Source organism: Lissotriton vulgaris, chromosome 1_2, assembly GCF_964263255.1.
Source record: "Lissotriton vulgaris chromosome 1_2, aLisVul1.2, whole genome shotgun sequence".
Lineage (NCBI taxonomy): Eukaryota > Metazoa > Chordata > Amphibia > Caudata > Salamandridae > Lissotriton > Lissotriton vulgaris.
This window is the reverse complement of record NC_141686.1, coordinates 301,011,866-301,030,713: the sequence shown is the minus strand read 5'-3', so window position 1 is coordinate 301,030,713 and position 18,848 is coordinate 301,011,866. Positions and strand designations below refer to the sequence as shown.

Below are 18,848 nucleotides of genomic sequence, written 5' to 3'. Positions count from 1 at the left end.
AACCGCACAACGAATAGCAAACTTCCGTTTGCACCAATTAATCAACAGTTCAATTTCCATTCTATTTATTTATTTATGAAATTTATAGAGCGCACAAATACGCTAGGGTGTCTCAGCGCTTGGATAGAGTGATAGCAAGGTAGATGGTTACTGACTAAAAAGCCAGGTTTTTAGTTGTTTGCGGAAGGGTATTAAAGAAGTGGTGGTTTTTAATTGACAGGGCAAGAAGTTCCACAGTTTGGCAGTAGTGATAGAGAAAGAGCTGTCACCCCAGGTAGCTTTTTTTGTTTTTGGGACCACTAAAAGGTTAGCCGTGGAGGATCGTAGTGCACGAGCTGGTCTGTAGGGACATAGGCATTGCTTCAAAAAAGCGGGACCTGTAGCATGGATGGTTTTGAAGGCTATGCATGAGGCTTTAAATTTAATTCTATGTCTCACCGGTAGCCAATGAAGTTGTCGGATGGTTTTGGAGATAGGTTTGAACTTGGGTGTACCTGTGATTAGTCTTGCAGCTGCGTTCTGTACCAACTGTAGTTTGTTAAGTACCTTGTCTTGAGCATTGACAAGAAGTGCGTTACAATAGTCAATGCGGCACATAACCATGGCACTAACCAATGTTTTTATAGTGCTAGCAGGGAGATAGGGTAGGAGTTTCCTGATCATTTTTATAGTAAAGAAGGCGGAAGAGACCGCTGTGTTGGCATGTAACATGAATGACAATTTGTTGTCGAAAATCATCCCTAGGTTTCTAACCTTGGTGACTGGGGTGGGAGGAAGTCCAAGCTCTTCTGGACACCAGGTGGGGGACCAGGTTGGTGTAAGATTGCCAAACACCATTACCTCGGTCTTGTCCGAGTTAAGTTTGAGGCAATTTTCGGTCATCCAGTTGCTTATGGCAAGCATTCCCTGATGGAAGTTGGAAACTACTTTCAGTCCGTTGTTGTTAACCACCAAGACAAGCTATGCATCATCAGCGTATGAAGTTACCGCTAGATCATGGGCTTTAATGATCCTCACCAAGTCAGCCACGTAGATGTTAAAAAGTGTCGGACTTAGCGAGGATCCCTGGGTGTAGGAGAGTAGGGTCTGCAATCCTATGATCACCCAGATTTTTTGCTTTTGTTTCACTGGTTTACGACTTTCTCTGGCTGTGGGCCTGCCAATCAGACTCACAGCCTAGCTGTTCTCTCACTAAATTGACATGTGTACCTTAGGTGCATTATCCAATTGGGACTGGGCCACCTCATCAGACCCTGTAACTCAGGGCATAGGTGTACCCAGGGCCTACCAGGGGCTGAAGCATGTATTATGCCACCCCTGGATGGCCATCTAAATCTGACACAACTGGCTGCACGACAGCTGGGGCAAGGTGGTGTAATCACCCTTTGCCTTAGATATAGTATACCTATATCTAACCCTAAAAATGGACACACAGATTCCTATCAGTCACTCCTATGGCAGGCCTTGACAATCCTGAAGGCAGAGTGCTTGGAATCGTGTGAAATGGTGCTCTGGCATGAGCTGAGCCCGTTTGCAGCTTGCGGAACCAAGTCCTAATAGCTGTTCCATGATAACGCATACCATATACTCTTAAGTGCATTATAATCCTCGCGGTTAAATGCTATCTCTGGTATTGCTTTATCAAAACATGTCGAGTAAGGTGTCATACGAATTGGAATACTAACCCCTCGCCAATTCTGGCAACGGGGTTAGCATTCCACCCTTCTAGAGGGAGTGAAGTAGTGTGGCTCACTGGTTAGAGGCGGCAGACCCGAGAGCAGAGGACGGCCCGGGACCAGGGTTCGATTCCCGGCGCGGCAGGTTTCTGGACCAGGGTCAGCGGACTCGATAATTCTCTCGCCTCGGTGCCCACTCTGATCAGCGATCACACTCGGCAACTCTGGGCATTAGCTTGCCTCATCTTCACTAACGGCCCCACCAGACCGCCGGGGATGCCTGGTCTCACCCTGGAGATACCCATTAAGGGACCATCTCTCAGGGAAGCCAGGAAGGGTTTCGCAGCGATCGAAGCGCCTTGGGACCCTCCGGGTAAGTAGTGCGCTATATAAATGCCTATACATTTACATACATTTACACACAACATGTATGTAACTGTGAACCCCGGTTAAAGTTTAACTGAAGCCTCAGCTCCACAAAATGAATGCTGCCACCACAGACACGAGTCTGACCTCCTGCTGCTGGGAGTCCTTCCAGCGAGGAGAGCTTGGACAAAGGGTTTCCTGTCAGGGGTGGTGCTAGCACCATCCCAGACAGGGTTTTGTGTATCCTGGGTAGGCAGGGCTTTGCAGGAAGGTGACTGCAGAGTGGCACCCCGGTGCTCACTACGCATCTGCCGGCTAGAACCAGTTCCAGGGGCACACCAGCCCCTGGCCTGGGGAAAGTCCGGCATGGGAGAGGGGTGTAACCACCCCCCTTCCTGGTCCCACCCCTAGGGCAGGACCTAGTCGCGTACCCACCCCTTTCTTTAGGATAAAGGCAGGAGCGGGAACCCTTCCAAATTAGATCATCTTTGAATCAAGAAACTACTTTCTACGAAAGGAACTCTCGACTTCTTCTCAAGATTTCTCCCTTGTGGCTAAGGAGTAGTCACCCTGCATCCGCAGGCACCATCTAAGAACTCTGCGGTTTGCTGCACGTCCTTCCTCAGGAATCCGACCGACCAGCACGACGAGACCAGGCTTCCCTGGCACCTCTGACCTCTACCTACCTCTACAGCTAAGCTGAGAACCGTAGGTGCGACGAGACCTCGAGGGACCGGCCATCATCAGAACTGCACGACTTCTATCCAGCACGACCGCCGAGGGATCCTCTGGTGAGTGCTTTGGGGTCCGAGAAGCCCCGACCCTGAGCAGCTCCAGCACCGAAGTCCAGCCTCCCAGCATCCACGAGATCTGCGTGGGGCCCTTCTGCTTTTTGCTGCTCACTGCGTTGTTTGGCTACTAGCCCGCTGGCTTGTGGCCTTCCTAACGACGCCGACGACATCACCGCTGCTGGTCTGGTTGCTCCAGACTGGCTCTTGCTCCCTTCCAAAAGAGGAGCACCCCGGACCCTCCTGGTCCACACCAGACGCCATTTGAGGTCCACCGCGTGGGCTTGAATTTGCCAAGACTTGTTGCCCCAATCCTGGGTCCAGCGACGTCGACAGCATCATCCATCGTTGGACAGCTCGCACCTCAATCCTGGTCGCCGACAACGCCTCCTGGTCCGTGAGACTGCAGAGCCCAGCGTCGCCCACTCACCTAGTCGAGGTGACTACCATCCGGTGCCCTCCTGGTGCCATCTGACTACTGGCTAGTAGTCACGAACTTGGTCCCCTCTGCTTTCAGGTGTCATCCATCTTCGATCCAGGCTTGGATCACTCGAACTATCTTCACTGGTCGCCTGCCAGCAACTTCTTTCTTCAGGCTCCTGGTTCGTCTACCAGGATTCCCGACGTCTTTTGAGACCTATGCAGCTGCAGCCCCTGGGCTAGGTAAACTCGGCATTTCGGTGCCCCAGCATAGCCTCACTATCCAAGGGTCAGGATCCACTGTCGTTTTCGATCTACCTTATTGGGTTCGCCCGAGAACACTAACTTTGCCTTTACTAGCTCCCATAGACTTTGTCCCGCATCCCGCGTGCGAGTGCACACTCTGCACCCGAGTCCCCTAGGCCTCCTACTAGTAATCTGAAGGTTCAGTAACGTAGTCCTAGCGATTACAAAGCCTATTAGTACAGTACTTACCTGCTAGTAATTTCGCATTCCACTTTTAGAGTATATGGTTTTTCGTGCCCCTCGGGCATTTGTGTAAATTGTGCAACTTGAAGTATTTTCATAAGAGTTTTGTTGTGTGCTTAGTACCCTGTCCTCATAAAGAGTACAGGGCTGTTGTGATCTAAATAAATACACTGTTTATTTTCATAACACTTGTGTGATGTCCTTTCACTTGGTGTTCAAGGGGTATATGTGATGGTATAACAGCTGGCTTAACACGCCCTCTAGAGTTTAGCCCGAAGACTGCTCGTATCCACGCTACTAGGATAGCTGGTCTATCAGGTTGACTTACAACCAATCATCAATAAGGGTTGTTTTGAATGATACAAAGTGCTCACTAGAATAGTGAGCACTGCATATCAGGCCAACTTCTCACACTGGGGAGCACCACATAAAATCATTTTTAATGATTGAAACCTTTGTTTACCATAAACATTCCCTAACCGTTAACACAGTCTGTAGTTGTTGAACTTACTAGTTAAATTCATTACCAAATACATCAGCATATCAATTAAAAAACACATGTAAATGTACATAACATATTTCAATTATCCTTATTTTTGAAACAATGTTGTTGCTGTTGCAAACCCCAATGCATTTCGGAAATAACTCCCTTCTTCGGGGGAACTGTAAAAGATAAACATAATATTCTTTAGCACAAAAACGACAGAAAGTCACCATATTATACTTTGATCAAAGCCACATTTCAATAAACGGAGCCTAGTGATGTTACCAGCACCAAGTGAATCTTGCTGAATCAAAAAAAGTGTAGACCTCCTGTGTGGCCACAAGGACACATCAAGCTGCAAGAGACATGTTTCCTGAAGTAGCCATTGGGACTGGATTGGTTCTTGCAGGTGTTTTTTACTTGAGTGAGTCCTGGCTCTTAAGAGCAGTTCCTGAGGTCCTGGGAACTTTAGAAGTGTCCAAGAAGAGCTACTCCAGAAACTCTGAAAAGTTGAGATTTTGGTTATGTTTGGACTTCCCAGAACCTTAGAGCCATCATGGGTGCTTTAGAAAAAAAGTCATGGGATACGGCTTAAGGAGAACTCCTCTGGAAGATTTTGAGTTCCATAAAAAAAAAGTCCCAAAAGCATCTGCCCAACAAGAAGACCAAGACCTCTGCACTGCAAAATGTAAATTTCTCCTGCTCTGAGCTTTTCCTGCCAAAACCAACAGCTTTAACAGGACAATATCTAGCACCTATGCAACTTGAAAAGGACTTTTGGTTGGATACAGTATACAGCCTTGCCCCACTGGAGGCAAAGCTCCAGAGACAGAATGTCAAATCTGTGACCGTGATAAACCCACTCGGCGGTTTCGACCCACGCACCATTGCGATTTGCCTGAAAACACGCCTAGGTCCTGGTCACCCATGAACAGTAAATTCTGTTTGACACTTTACATTGGCCTTGTGGCCTTTTTCCTTAAATCTGTAAAAAATCATATCTCCTACCCCCCCTAATTGAATTTTAGTCACTTTGGTGTCGTTTCACTCCTGGCATTGTTCTCTGTTTTCCTAAAAAGGTTGTGGGGTTTTCTTGTCTTGTCCTATGACCTATAAATGTATTGGTAATGGTAAATACTTCACACATTTTCCTCTGTATAGCCTGTCTGCTCTGTGCTGTAGCGACCAGAGGACTGAGCTCAGGTTTAAATGAATGAAACCGGGAAGGATTATGGAAGAGGTGGTGGTGTTGGAGGTCCCATTTGAAGCACAATGGTATCTGTTGTTTGTCCCTGGGATGAGACTTGGCCTAGACACAAAAAGCTACGGTTGGCACCTACCGAGGGTGGCTGATTGGGAAACTGATTTGGATTGGTGCTGGTAATCCGAACATATAATATATTTGAGCAGAGGGTGTCTGCGTACATGGGAAAAGGTATGGGGAGATTGGCAGGCTTATCAGGGTGTTTAAGAAGGAATATTTATTTACAGGAAGAGAATATTGGTATAACACTGTTATGATGATTCCAACAAGTGATAGTTGATTTGACCATTGTACTCTTGATTTACTGACTGATGATGTTCTGTGTGATGTGAACTATATGTACTGTTGAGTGAGCACTGTGAAATAAAAAGATGTTTAATAAAAATAAATTAATGGAACTGTTTTTCTCCAGACAAGTTAGAAGCGTCATTACTTGTGGTGGACTCACATCCACCCCAATTAATAACCCACTTTCTTATAATTTACCATAGACATTTAGTCCATTTTGAAGCTCCTCCATTTTTTGGCACAAGTGAATACTGAGTAACATCCAAATATATGAGTTGATCAGGTTTACTTATGGCAGTGCTTAATTTGAGCAGTGTTTTCGAGTGCTCAGCCCCGGCACTGAATTGTCAACATCGGCGCTGGTGGCAGTCTGCCACAAGGTGGCACTATCCGGCTAATATAGAGATCACTGCAACGACAGTTGATTATTAATTTGATTTACTTTAAAAATGACTATTACCTACGCCATTCTTATAGCTTTGGAGGTGTGAAATAGTCTGAATCGTCACACATGTAGGACTGTGATGGTTAGTAGATGTGTTGGTAATATCATTGGCAGCACTGGGAGGAGCAATGTGTGGTGCAAGCTGCAGTGGCCTCCTGACGAGAGGCCTGACACTTATGTTTTTCACAAATAAAGCACTGATGGTGTCCATGATAGGACAAGAGAGTACAGATGTGGGGTGTGGCTTGGAAGCAGAACATGGTGGACGAGCTGTAGATAAGCTCCGTCCGCCTAAGCCAATTTGCGCTAAAATCCGCGCTATACCCAGACCCCAAGAGCTAAATCTTGCATCTCCTCCACAGAAGACGGTACCAAGTGTTGCTGGGGCTCAATTAATCTGCGCAACCGTCCCTCGGGCGGAGACACGACGGTGAGAGCAGGGCCAGGTGGATGCGGCCTTTGTCGGGCAGACACGATGCAGCACTGGGCTGGGCCTTGAGGTGACGCATCGGAGGCAGTGCTACCTGAGACTTCACTGGAGGAGAAGCGTCTGGCGGTCGTCAGACGGCGACGGACCTGGCCTTGCCTTGAAGGTGCTGCCTCTGGCCCCCACCGCAAAGAAGTCGATACAGCAAGGGGGCCTGTGGACCAGCGCGGTCATCTAGCGTTTGTCCCTGGGCATGGTGGGCTACCATGAATGAGTGAAGCGGTTGGGATGCTGGGACCAGGCGGGAGTGTCTGCCACATGACTGGAGACACCTACAGGTAGCGGCGTAGACTGGCCCAGAGATAATAGCACAGTGCAGCATGCTTTGGGGATGCCACCACACATAGAGATCAGCCGGGACCAGGCACCCTAGACTCGGCGCCTGGCAGCCTGAAATCAGACAGTGTACCCATAGTAAGACCAATTAAGGGAGATCTCCGCACTCGATGCCAGACCCATTATAAGCTCCCCCCCAATACCAATGCACTGAAGCCGGGATAAGAGACACTATGAAGGGGAGTGCAATATTTAAGAGCCATATAAGTCAAAAGCCCGGGCCCGGTGGGGCGAACCGGTTGCTTAAGGCCCTGAGAACTGGTTGGAACATGCCAGGCTGGGTTTGCTATCACGCCATAACCCAATCAGCTGCGGGCCATTAATCCTAGGGAGTAATAGTGAACCACAACATACCTGCTGGGTGCTGCGCACCCACGACTGGCGATACCAAAACATCCTCTCATTGGATCCTGGGACACGTCGTCAGGCAGCTGCGGCTTTGAAGTGAGTCCTGCTGGGGGGCTTCCAGGTCGGGGGTCCGGCAAGTCCGGTGTCTTTAGGGGGCCCACTTGGCCGACTTTCTCAGACTGCGGAGGCGGCCGGGCTAGGCCTGGAGCGGCTTGTCATCCTGGAGGCTGGGTTCCGTGTGGCCCGGCATGGGATCCTGCCGCATTTGCGATCTACAGAAGAAGCAGCACACAAACAGTTCTGGGGCCTGGACCGCAGCAGCCAAGCCGCAGAAGTTAAACCACCTCTGCACATACGCCCCTTTCACTTTATCATGGTCAAGGACAAATCGGGAAGTGCTGCCTCAAAACATAGTGCTTTGGACCATTACACTACACCTGTGGAAGACTCAGGAGGGGATGGGGCAGGTGGCCCTACTTCAGACAATGCAACCATACTAGCAGCAATTACTCAGTCGCAGGAAGTTCTTGAAGCGAAGATTGGCGCAGTGGGATACGAGGTCTCATTCCCACGTTAAGATCTCCGCAAGGCAGTTGACCGCATCACTGAAGCTGAAACCTGAGTCTCAACTGTAGAGGACACTGTAACGTCCCCCCAAAAGAAGGTGAATAAGCTCACAGTGGTGATGCAGGAACTGGCATCTCATGTTGAAGAGGCAGAGGGCCCATTGAAATAACTTACGTCTGGTTGGTTTTCCAAAGGGCTGTGAAGGCCCGTCCTTGAACAACTTAATTGTGAAGTGGCTCAAGTCCTTGTTGTGGAAGAATCAATCTCTGTCTGTTTTGTTGTGGAGAGACCCCACCGGGCACTGATAATGAAGCCCTCACCTAGTAAACGTCTGCGACAGGTGATTGCTAAGTTACTTAATTATGCAGATCGAGATGCAATACTCCAGTTTGCGAGAACCAACAAGGACTGATTGCCCTTCAACTAGCATGAAATCATGATTTTCCCAGACTATACCAGGCTCGTGCAGCAACAACCACCATCCTTTGTGGCCGCAAAATGTAGACTAAGGGAACTCGATGTTTCTTTTATGCTGCTATATCCTTTCCGGATTAGAGTAATATACAACTCAAAGTTCTTTGACTCTCCGAAGGCGGTGTTTTCCTGGGCACTCACCGCTGCCGTTCGCTCAGACTCCTCCCAGGGCACGCACAGAGGCAGGCAGAATAAAGGCAATTCGAAGTGAAGGCACAGATGCCGCTCTAATTGGCGACTCCAAGACCAGGAAGAAGCGACAGAATAATCACTAATTGAAATGGACATAGGGTTGTGCGGCTCGGCTGGAGGCTAAGAGTCTTGCTCTTAAGTTAATAACTTTGGGGTCCATTATACTGGCTTATGGCCACACACGACCATGCCCCAAGACATTTGGAATAATGTTTTATAAGGTTGGGACGTTTGGTCAAACTTGACGGAGTTCCCTGGGTTTCCCCTGTTGGGGTCCTAGCGAGGTCTCTGCTGCGACAGATACTCCTTGTTTATGGAAGTATAGGGGTGGGGGAGGGGGTATGGGTGTTGTTGATTATATTTTGTTTGTAAAGTTGCAGACGCTGACTGAGCACTAAGATCATAGGCTGACGTACTAGTAATTGCATAGATGGACTACACGTCTGTTAGATGGTGCACCACACGCCTAGCCCTCAATTGGAATGTTAGGGGGCTCCTGAATAAAATCAAGAGGGGTGCAGTGCTTTGATTAGCAAAGCGCTGCAAAGCGGACATACTTCTACTCCAGGAGACCCGTCTTCTGGGGAACAAAACCCCATGCATCAATAGATTTGGTTACACTACAGTATACCATTCTGTGTTTGTACCTGGCTACCTAGGTACGGCGGTCCTCATACACCGCCACGTGCCACATTGTATCTCTAACCTGGGGGGAGATACACCATCATTACAGGTACAGTGGCCGGGGAGCAATTAACCATAGGGAGTATATATGCCCCACCCCCCATGGGACAAACATTCTCGGAAAAAGTCACACTGCTGTGGGGGGGAACTTCTGGTCAGCCTGACAATCCTTGGTGGGGATTGGAACGATGGGGTGACACCCCAAGATTGCTGGTGGGCCATAGAGCAAGAACCTCTCACCAACAAATCCAAATTGAATTCTCTGGCCACTACACTTGGGTGGTCAGACACATGGTGTGCTTTTGATCCCTCGATGAGCAGGTTCACGTATAAATCGGTGCTACACAATACACTGTCACAACTTGACTACATATTCCTCCCTCATAGCTATATCCATAGGGTATCACACACGTCCACCCTACCCCGGGGACTCTCGGATCATTCTTGTTCAGCTCAAGCTACGCCGGAAAACACAACGTGCCCCTTACCGCTAGCATATGTCCCCTTGGCATCTTAGAGACCCTAATTACCAGTGATGTCCTTCAACAGGCTATCACTGATTACCTCTTGGCCAATTCAGACCCAGCCCCGTCCAGAATTATCCTGTGGGAGGCTCTTAAGCCCTGGGATTCGGGGTATAGATATAAGTTCCCGAAATGGTGAAAAGCGTAAACGACTAGCCCAAATACTAGAACTTGAGGATCGCAAGTGGCGACCTGGACTGCCCCAGGATCGCGGCGTAATCTTCTCTTAATCCAGCAACAAATACATCAACTTCTCACCAATGAGGCACAAGAGGCCTGGTTGTCAACACAACAAAGGATATATCATCGGGGCAACAAGTCCAGTAAAATGGTACATCGACTATGTCAAGCCAAGATGGTCCCTATTCTTTTGCCGATACTGCGAGATGCAGACGGGTTGTTATGCACCTCCCCAGAGTCAGTAGTTCAGGTCTTCGCGACATTTTATGCCTTGCTCTACCAGCTATGGGAGCTCATATCAGAAGGTCTCATCGACGAATTCCTGTCAGATATCCCCCCACATACTTTCGGATCAGTTAAAGGACCGGTTAGATGCCCCCATCAAACTAGACGAGCTAAGAGCAGCATTGATTGACACCCACCCTGGTAAAGTGCCTGGTCCCAACGGGCTCCCTAGTACCTTTTTGCGGCCACATATGACCACGTTGGGCCCACACTTCTTAGCTGCATTACAAGAGGCGCTTGAGCAGCACATTCTACCCACAGACTGGTGGCATACGGAAATCGTAGTATTTCTCAAAGCTTGTCTCCCCTCTCCGAATGCCTCCAGGTTTAGAGATGGGATGGTGGCTGTGGCTGAATGGATGGCTACCAACTGCTTGCAACTAAATGCCAACAAAACTGAGGTTTTTTTGGTTGGGAAGAACGCGAGCTTGTGGAGCGAGCATTGGTGGCCAACTGTTCTGCGTGACATCCCCATTTCAAAGGAAGTGGTAAAAAATCTGGGGGTATGGATGGACTCATCCCTTAGTTTTCAGGTCCACACCAGGAAAGTGGCTGGCACGTGTTTTGGCCTTCTGCGGGGTCTTAAGCCCCTTTTGAAGTTCTTTGAACCATCGCCACGTCAGCTGATTGTCCAGTCGGCCATCTTATCTCGCCTGGACTATGCCAGCTCCCTTCAAATAAGGGCAAATAAGGCTGAAATACTTCGGATGCAACGTGTCCAAAATGCTGCCGCCAGAGCCTTAGTGGGACTCCCGCGATTCTGCCCCGTTGTCGGCATCATTCGGAGACTCCATTGGCTCCCAATGGAGAAGCGTATTCAATTTAAGGCGCTGTGACTCTCCTTTAAGATTTTGAAATGTGCTATGCCTAGCTTGTTGAGTAACTTGCTTACTCCCTATGTCCCCCCTTGCGAGCTGCATTCTGCGGGGCAGCACCTGGTTATTGTTCCACGGGTAAAGCGCTGCCGTGCTGGGGGGGGGCGTGGGGGGGGGGGGGCGTTCTTTTCACTGCCTGGCATCTAGGGCTATGGAACTCCCTGCCTGTGCAGATTCGCAGTATAGATGTCTGCTTGTCTTCAGGAAAGCCATTAAAGCCTTTCTCTTTCCTTTAGTTTAGCTCTGGTGGCTGTCGGTTCGACGCTGTTTTCAGGTGTTGTGTTTGTTCTACCTCTGATGCTGAAAGCGCTGGGACGCCCCTGTGCGCTATACAAGCCCCAATAACATAACATAACATAACTCTCTAAGGTGGAGGTATCTCTTCAAACTCCTTTGCGCCTTACATTTTGGACCTCAATTTTTAGCATATATTCAGTTGCTATACACTGACCTCTCGGCCTCGGATCGGGTGGGGGCAATCGGTCTCCCCCCTTTTCCATCCACCAGAGCACGCAACAGGGCTGCCCCCTATCTGCACTGCTCTTCGCCCTGGCCATAGAGCCCCTGGCGGTATAGGTTCAACAGGACCCGCTGATTCGAGGGTTCGAGTGGTCGCAAGAATACTCTGACAGAATTGCACTCTACGCAGATGATGCTCTGTGGTCCTCCGGACCCCGTATCTTTCAGATCTTTTGAGTATTCAGGGAAACTACTGGGTTGGGAAGCAACCCCTCTAAATCTACACTTATTCCTGTATGCGAACACCATAAGCTTTAGACCTGAACCACGCAATTATCTCATGCTACAGATGGATGTAAATGCTTGGGAGTATTCATATCGCCGTGTCCTATGGCTTCGTGGACGCATAACATAATTCCTTTGCTCCCTGTGGTTCAAAGCGAAACTACAGTATGGTCCCAACAGCCCCTATCATTATACAGGCATTGAACCATTTTTAAAATGGTGTCCCTACCCCATTTATTATATCGGCTGCAGAACTTCCCATATAACATCCCCCCACTCTTGGTTTAAGTAACTTAAAGCAATTTTGAACAGGTTTCTGTGACAGGGTGGCACGATCTGGGTGGCACTCCATCCATGTACACAATTGACTTATTGGGGTGGCATTCCGGCGGCCGATATCTATGCATAGTATACCGCATCCTATCTCCCAGTTATCAACTAGTGGTGGTACAGGTCTCTGTCCGACCCTGCATATGCGGTAGAGAGGCTGCAATGAAGGACACCCCATTGCAGAAACTCCTATGCAGTCAGATTAAACTTGATGCCCTCTGCTCTGCCAGCCAAACTGTTATACAGTTATGGAGACGCACGGTGAAGACTACGGTTTGGATGGGGAGATTGACAAAAACAAGCCCCCTTTGGCAGGGCACTTACCTATGATCCGTCTCTGCCTTGGTTGGCTTTCGCAAATGGGACCTTTTTTGTAATCTCCACCTTAGGCGACATTATGCATGGCTGCATTCTTCTATCCTTTCAGCAACTATAAACCGAGTTCCACATACATAAATGTCAGTTCCACCGCTACCTGCAACTGCAACATGCTCTTAACCCCCATATCCGTCGTTTGGAGTCCCTACCAGAATTCAAGCGGTTAGACGGTTGTTTACTAATGGGGGACCTAGGGGCACACAAAATTAAGCAAATCTATCAGACATTCACCACCCATACAACAACACACTACACAGGACCAGAGCAGCCTGGGAAGTGGATGAGCCGACCTTGACAGACGATGACTAGACTGAGGCCCTGGCTAGCCCCCGACACACGGTGGTCTCCTCCAGATTCCGGCTCATACAATCTAAGTATCTCCACCGTATATACTACACTAGATCCCGGTTGTGAAAGATGGGAGTTATCCAGTCACCCCAGGGCCTTCGTTGTACCACAGAGGAGGGCTCCTTTCTGCACACGGTGTTGAGCTGTGAGGTGATACAACCATTCTGGACGAAGAAGGGGTCCTGCCTGGGCCAGGTGCTGGCCTGGACCATTCCATTTGACCCAAGACTGCTGCTCCTCCATAGCACGGAAGAAATTGGAGGACCTGTTCCTGGGCCTAACTTTGGCCAAAAGGGACAAAGCCAAGAAGTGGAAAGCGACCTCCCCGCCGAGTTTAGGGGATGGAAAAAGGCATTAGATAGATGCATGGGCGCCAAAATTGTAGCTTATCAAGCACAGGGATGTCCACAGAAGCACAGGAAGATTTGGTCCGGCTGGGCGACATATCCAGGTATTACCTTGCCCCCCCTGCCACATTCAGACCCTCCATAATTCCCCAAGAGACACATGCCACACAGTCGTACATTAGAGACCGATACGTTTAAAGGCTTTTCCTTGACACGCCAGAAGCATATGCAGTCACGAACAGTCGGCAGGGTTGGGTGTAGTGTGTTAATTATCAGGTCTGGTGTTTTACAGGCCAAGTTGTTATTGAAACTTAAAACCAGGTACGCTATGTCTTTTTCATCATATGTATTGTTCTCGCCGGACTCAGCCCCATTTGTACCTATAAAAACGAATACAAATGTGTTGTTAAAAAAAAAGAGAGAGTTCAGATGTTCGATCATTCTCTCTCATATACAGGATCTGGGAGATCCTGGAAAAACAGAATTGCAGGTATTTTTTGCAACATGAACAGCATTCACCATGAGAGATTTGGCATGTTGTGAATGTCTCTCGTTTGTACAGGAACAGATTCTTGGAGATAGCTTTCTAGAGCAGATTCCTACAAGTCCATTTTGCCCCTGAATCCCATATACCCAGCAGCAGTTCTGGGTTCTCACAGCATCAGGGTAGCTGCCTGTGTAAGTCTGCACTCTGGAGGGCAAGCCATGTGTATATCTACATTTCTCAGTTCTTTTGGCTTCAGAGCAGCACGTGAAATAAGTGTGTTTCTCCATTCTCACCACTAGATAGCAGGGCACGGCATAGTTGCTTGTTCCATTCTACAGGATTCAGTGGCATACCCGTAGTTTTATAGGTTTGAAGTTGGGTGTATATAGGGTTTTAAGGGGGCCGGCCAGATGCTGATAAGGGTCCCTATCGGGCTCTCCATTTTTGCCCTCACCCTCAGGGTGATAACAAATCTTTCATCTGTAGCCGTGCCCCCCTTCACTGCCTTTGTGCTAACTTCAAAGAGACTCGTTATAGTTCTTTGAATCTCATAATTTCAGAACTGAAGCATTTCCAGTATTATAATGCAACGAAGCCATAGTTGGTGCTTATTTAGCTTACTCAACTAACAACCATTGACAAAGCGAATTGTCCTGCCTTGTTGTAGCTGTAATGTTACTTTTCGCATTAGATTTTGGACCCTAGCTAAGCCAGCAGCCAGGGAAACCTAGCCAACCTAGGGCTATCCAGGGTGCCTCGACTAAGTGGCTCTCATCACTTTTCAGTACCCAGAATGCCTTGCAAACATCAAACGTTGACTATAAAAACACATTTTCCTCACATATCTGTGATGGAAGGTTCTAGAATCTTCAGGGAGCCACAAACTTCCTTGCACCCGGTATTTCCCCAGGTCTCCCAATGCAAACGGCAGAAGAAACACTTCCCCTGCTCCCAGGGCTGAAAAAAAAAGAAATCCCACTTCTGTATATGGTAGAGGGATTTCTTGGACGTGCACACTGGAGGTAACTGTCCCAGGCCCTTGGCAGTGTGGCAGGCCGGCAGGACGGAGCCCAGGGTGAGACCGCCCACCCCGTGGCCTGTCAGACCCTGGTCAGAGTTCCTGGACTTGACCGCACAGGGGAAACCTTCCAGGGTCCGCGGGACCCAATCGGGGACACTCTGCCACGAGGCAGGCCCAAGGACTGCAATCAGGGTAGGTGGCCCTCACCCCAGTGCCCACTGGGCCCCTGTCCTGGGCCACATGGCCCCTGGCTGAGAACCGCCATACCACAGTGGGTCCTGGGTACCCTGTTCCTAGTAATCCAGTGAAAGGCTACCCTTCTTTCTTGTAATATGTGTGCACCGAGTGACAGAGGGGATCAAAGGTATTCATGTGTCTGGCCTTCTGGAGCCCTGGTGGGGCTCAAGGAAGCAAATGAGCCCTGATTTGGACTCCTAGAGCTGTCCGGCCATCTGCCTGCCCCCCTAGTGGAAAGCATGGCGACCCTGCGGCACAAGTGCTTGGAGCCTCAGCTGGGGCTCAGGCATGGGGCTGCGAGGAGGGCCCTGACGGACCTCGAACCCGGGACCCGCAGGCACCTTATCAGGTAGTCTAAGTGAGGGAGGCCTCTCCAGGCCTGATGGAACCCCGTCCTGGGCACTTGACGGTGTGGCAGGTCGGAGGATGGAGCCCAGTCGGAGCTCCTGGACCAGGCCACGCATGCGAAGGCTCCCTGGGCCCAGAACAATAATAACGTCACTTGTTCTACTATTTGTGTTCCCTTAAATGTTGGACTCTATTTCAGCCAGCACCCAGGGCAACCTAGCCAACCTAGGGCTATCCAGGGTGGGCTGACTTGAGTGGCTCTCACCACTTTTTATTACCCATAATGCCTTACCATCTTACATTTTGACTATAAATAACCCATTTTCCTGACATATCTGTGATGGAAGGTTCTAGAATCTGCAGAGAGCCACAAAACCTTGCACCTTACATTTCACCAGTTCCCCCGATACAAATGGCAGGGGAAGCACTTCCCCCGCTCCCGAGGCTGAGAAAAAATGGAAACTCCAATGCTGTATACGGCAGAGGGATTTCCTGCACGTGCACAAATGACGTAACTGCTACACCCGCCACACGCGGTCACCATGGCGGAGGACGTAATCATAACATCCTTTGCACAGAAAGGGTTAATTACATCAGCAAAACCCCTTGGAGAGACCTCCCAGTTTTTTCATCCCACTTTAAGCCATGGGTGCATAGATGTAGGCTCTTGGACAATTGTAAGAACATGGTGCAGCATGAATCCCAACAGCCTCTCTCTGCCCAAATTAGTTTAGCAATATCAGGCAATGTGGATGGAATCAGGAAGTAAGGAAACGATGGCGCCCTAGGATTGGAGCATCACTTCCTGCTGCACAAACTCACCGGTTCTCATCCCAGCTCATATAATGACGAATCTCTTTGCATCTGACTTCAGGCACGCGATTTAGGCAGAAACTATTCTTACTTTTTGTTTGTTTTTCAGGACAAGGATTTCCTCCCTCTAAACCCTGGGGATCCCATCTTCCAGACCCTGGATGGGTCAGAGGTCATCTATGAAGGCGAGTCGACCATCTACCCTTTCTTCATCAACGAGGCCGCTTACTACGAAAATGGAATCGCCTTTTGCAAATCCAAGAAGAAGTGGATTTCTGTCCCTGCCATCCAAGCACAGCTGGACTGACCTGGGAGTTGCTGCAGGGGTGGGCAGAGGCCTCCAGCCTTTTAGAACAGAACAGCTCCTCTGGGGGGATACATGGGTACTTTGGGGTACAGGAATAAGGAAGAGAGCCAACGTGAGAGGATAGCTGTAGCTAGTCGAAGGGAACGAAGACCTCAAAGCTTCAGACCAAAGACAAGAGACTAGGAAGACATTGATGGGCAGCAGTGCTTAATTTGAGCCGGCGGTTTCCGGTGCTCGACACCAGCACTTATTTGTCAACACCCCTTATTGGAGTCTGCCACACAGTTGCGCTGTTTGCCCAATATATAGATGAGCACAGCAACAGTTGTTTGTTAATTAAATATACATTCAAATCTCTAACACTTGCTGCCCAAGCCATTCCTATAGCTCCGGGGGCCTGGAATAGTCTGAATTCTCACACTTGTAGGAGTGTGGTGGTTTGCATTTGTGTGTTGTCACTGTCATTGGCAGCTCCTGTAGGGGGCAATGGGTGGTGCGAACTGCAGGGGCATCATGACAAGGGCCCTGGCACTCATTGTTTTACAAATTAAGCACTGACAGTGCTTAATTTGAGCCAGTGGTTTCCAGTGCTCGGAACCGGCACCTAATCGTCAACACCGGCACTTATGACACTTTACCACATGATGGTGCTGTTTTTCTAACATAGCAACAAGCACAACAACAGTTGGTTATTAATTCAATATACCTTAAAAATGCCTAATAAATACCCACCAGGTCATTCCTGTAGCTTTGGGGGGCTGGAATAGTCTGAATTGTCATACCTGTAGGGTTCCATGGTTAGTAGTTTTGTTGGTTCTGACACAGGCGGCGTTGACAGGGGCAATGAGCTGGTGGAAGATGCAGTGGCCTCCTGACGAGAGCCCCGGCCTTATTTTTCCACGAATTAACCACAAGTTTTACCATACAGTACGCGGAGAAGCGGGCATTTGGAAAGCTCCTCGCTGAACATCTTATGTCACGCAAGCAGATCCTCGCATGTAAGGAGTCACTGATCTCCCAATTGGTGTCCCGCAGAGCTGACCCTTTTCACCAGATCTTTCTTTTGCTTGCCCTCACTGAAAACAACAGGCAAGAGGGCAAACACAGAGGAAATTCAGTGAAATTAAGGCATGTTACAATTCACAGAACATTCGAAAGAAAAGAACAATCATTTGCAATGCAATGGTCTCGGCATTATTAAAGGTAGAGCTATTGGCATTGATCATGACATTTTTTTTTTAATCTTAAATAAATGGCATTGTCATTTACATTGCCAATAGCTTAATCGTTAAATAAATGGCATTGTCATTTACAATGCCAATAGGTTAATCGCTTGCAAATGCATGACATATTGCATTTACACCCACACAGATCCACACACACAAATCCACCCAAACACACACAGCCACCCACACAGAGCCCCACACACACACACACACACACACACATCCACACCCACACAGAGCCCCCCCACACACAGAGCACCACACACACCCTTACTAAAAAGCACAACGTCTTCATACAAATAAAAATATAATCATGGTACATCAGCTATAAAATAGGTTTCTTTACCTCAGTGTGTTGATTTATGCATTTTTGAAAATTCCTACAACCTACTGCCACTGTTCTGACAAGGGCAGGGCCAAATAAATGACACTATTATGAAATCATGTGATATTATTTAGCAAGGTATTCTCAACCTGAACCCTGTATTTTTAAAAAAAGTAAATTGCACTTTAATGTTAATGTTAATGTTAGTTGGGATTTGTTAAGCGCTCGTACGCCCGGAGGCTTCATGGCGCTGTAGGAGGAACCAGGCAAGGCAGTCAAAGAATGAAGCTGTGCTATGAGTAGTAAGCTTGAGAAAACAGCTAGGTTTTCAGGGATTGTCTGAAGCTGAGGATGTTATCATTCTGCTTTATATGGAGAGGAAGAAACTAACTTCTTGCTTATTTTATGTAAAAAAAATTATATCAAAATATAGCAGTTTTGATGAGATTTGCGCCTCATTAAACTCACTTAACAATGGCAGAGGTATTTGTTTAAGTCCTGCGGAGTGTGACGTTGCCGTCAAAGTACCACCGAGTGAAAATCTCGGACAATAAAAGCAGAGAATATAAGAACTGAAAGTTGTCCTGCAGTGAGCACTGCCACTAAAGTACTAAAAATAAACCAAGCTATGGCCATGCTTCGAATGACAAATTAAAATCTGGGACCAGGGCGACTTGCGGGATTGTCTTTCAGGTGTGTAAATCATATGTATATGAAAACTTCTTTTTTTCAGGAAAACGTAGCCTAAAAGCTGAAATAAATTGA

At 48.4% G+C, this 18,848-nt stretch overlaps 1 protein-coding gene across 1 annotated transcript in view; it reads left to right on the top strand.

The window, feature by feature from the left end:
- LOC147736556 (N-acyl-aromatic-L-amino acid amidohydrolase (carboxylate-forming)-like) overlaps positions 1-16,890 on the top strand; it is a 105,016-nt gene extending 88,126 nt beyond the window's left edge. The window contains exon 7 of the mRNA XM_086953302.1: positions 16,335-16,890. Within this exon, the coding sequence (XP_086809428.1) occupies positions 16,335-16,532 (198 nt within the window). The 3' untranslated portion in view covers positions 16,533-16,890. The remainder of the gene's footprint in view (positions 1-16,334) is intronic.
- Positions 16,891-18,848: the final 1,958 nt, after the last annotated feature.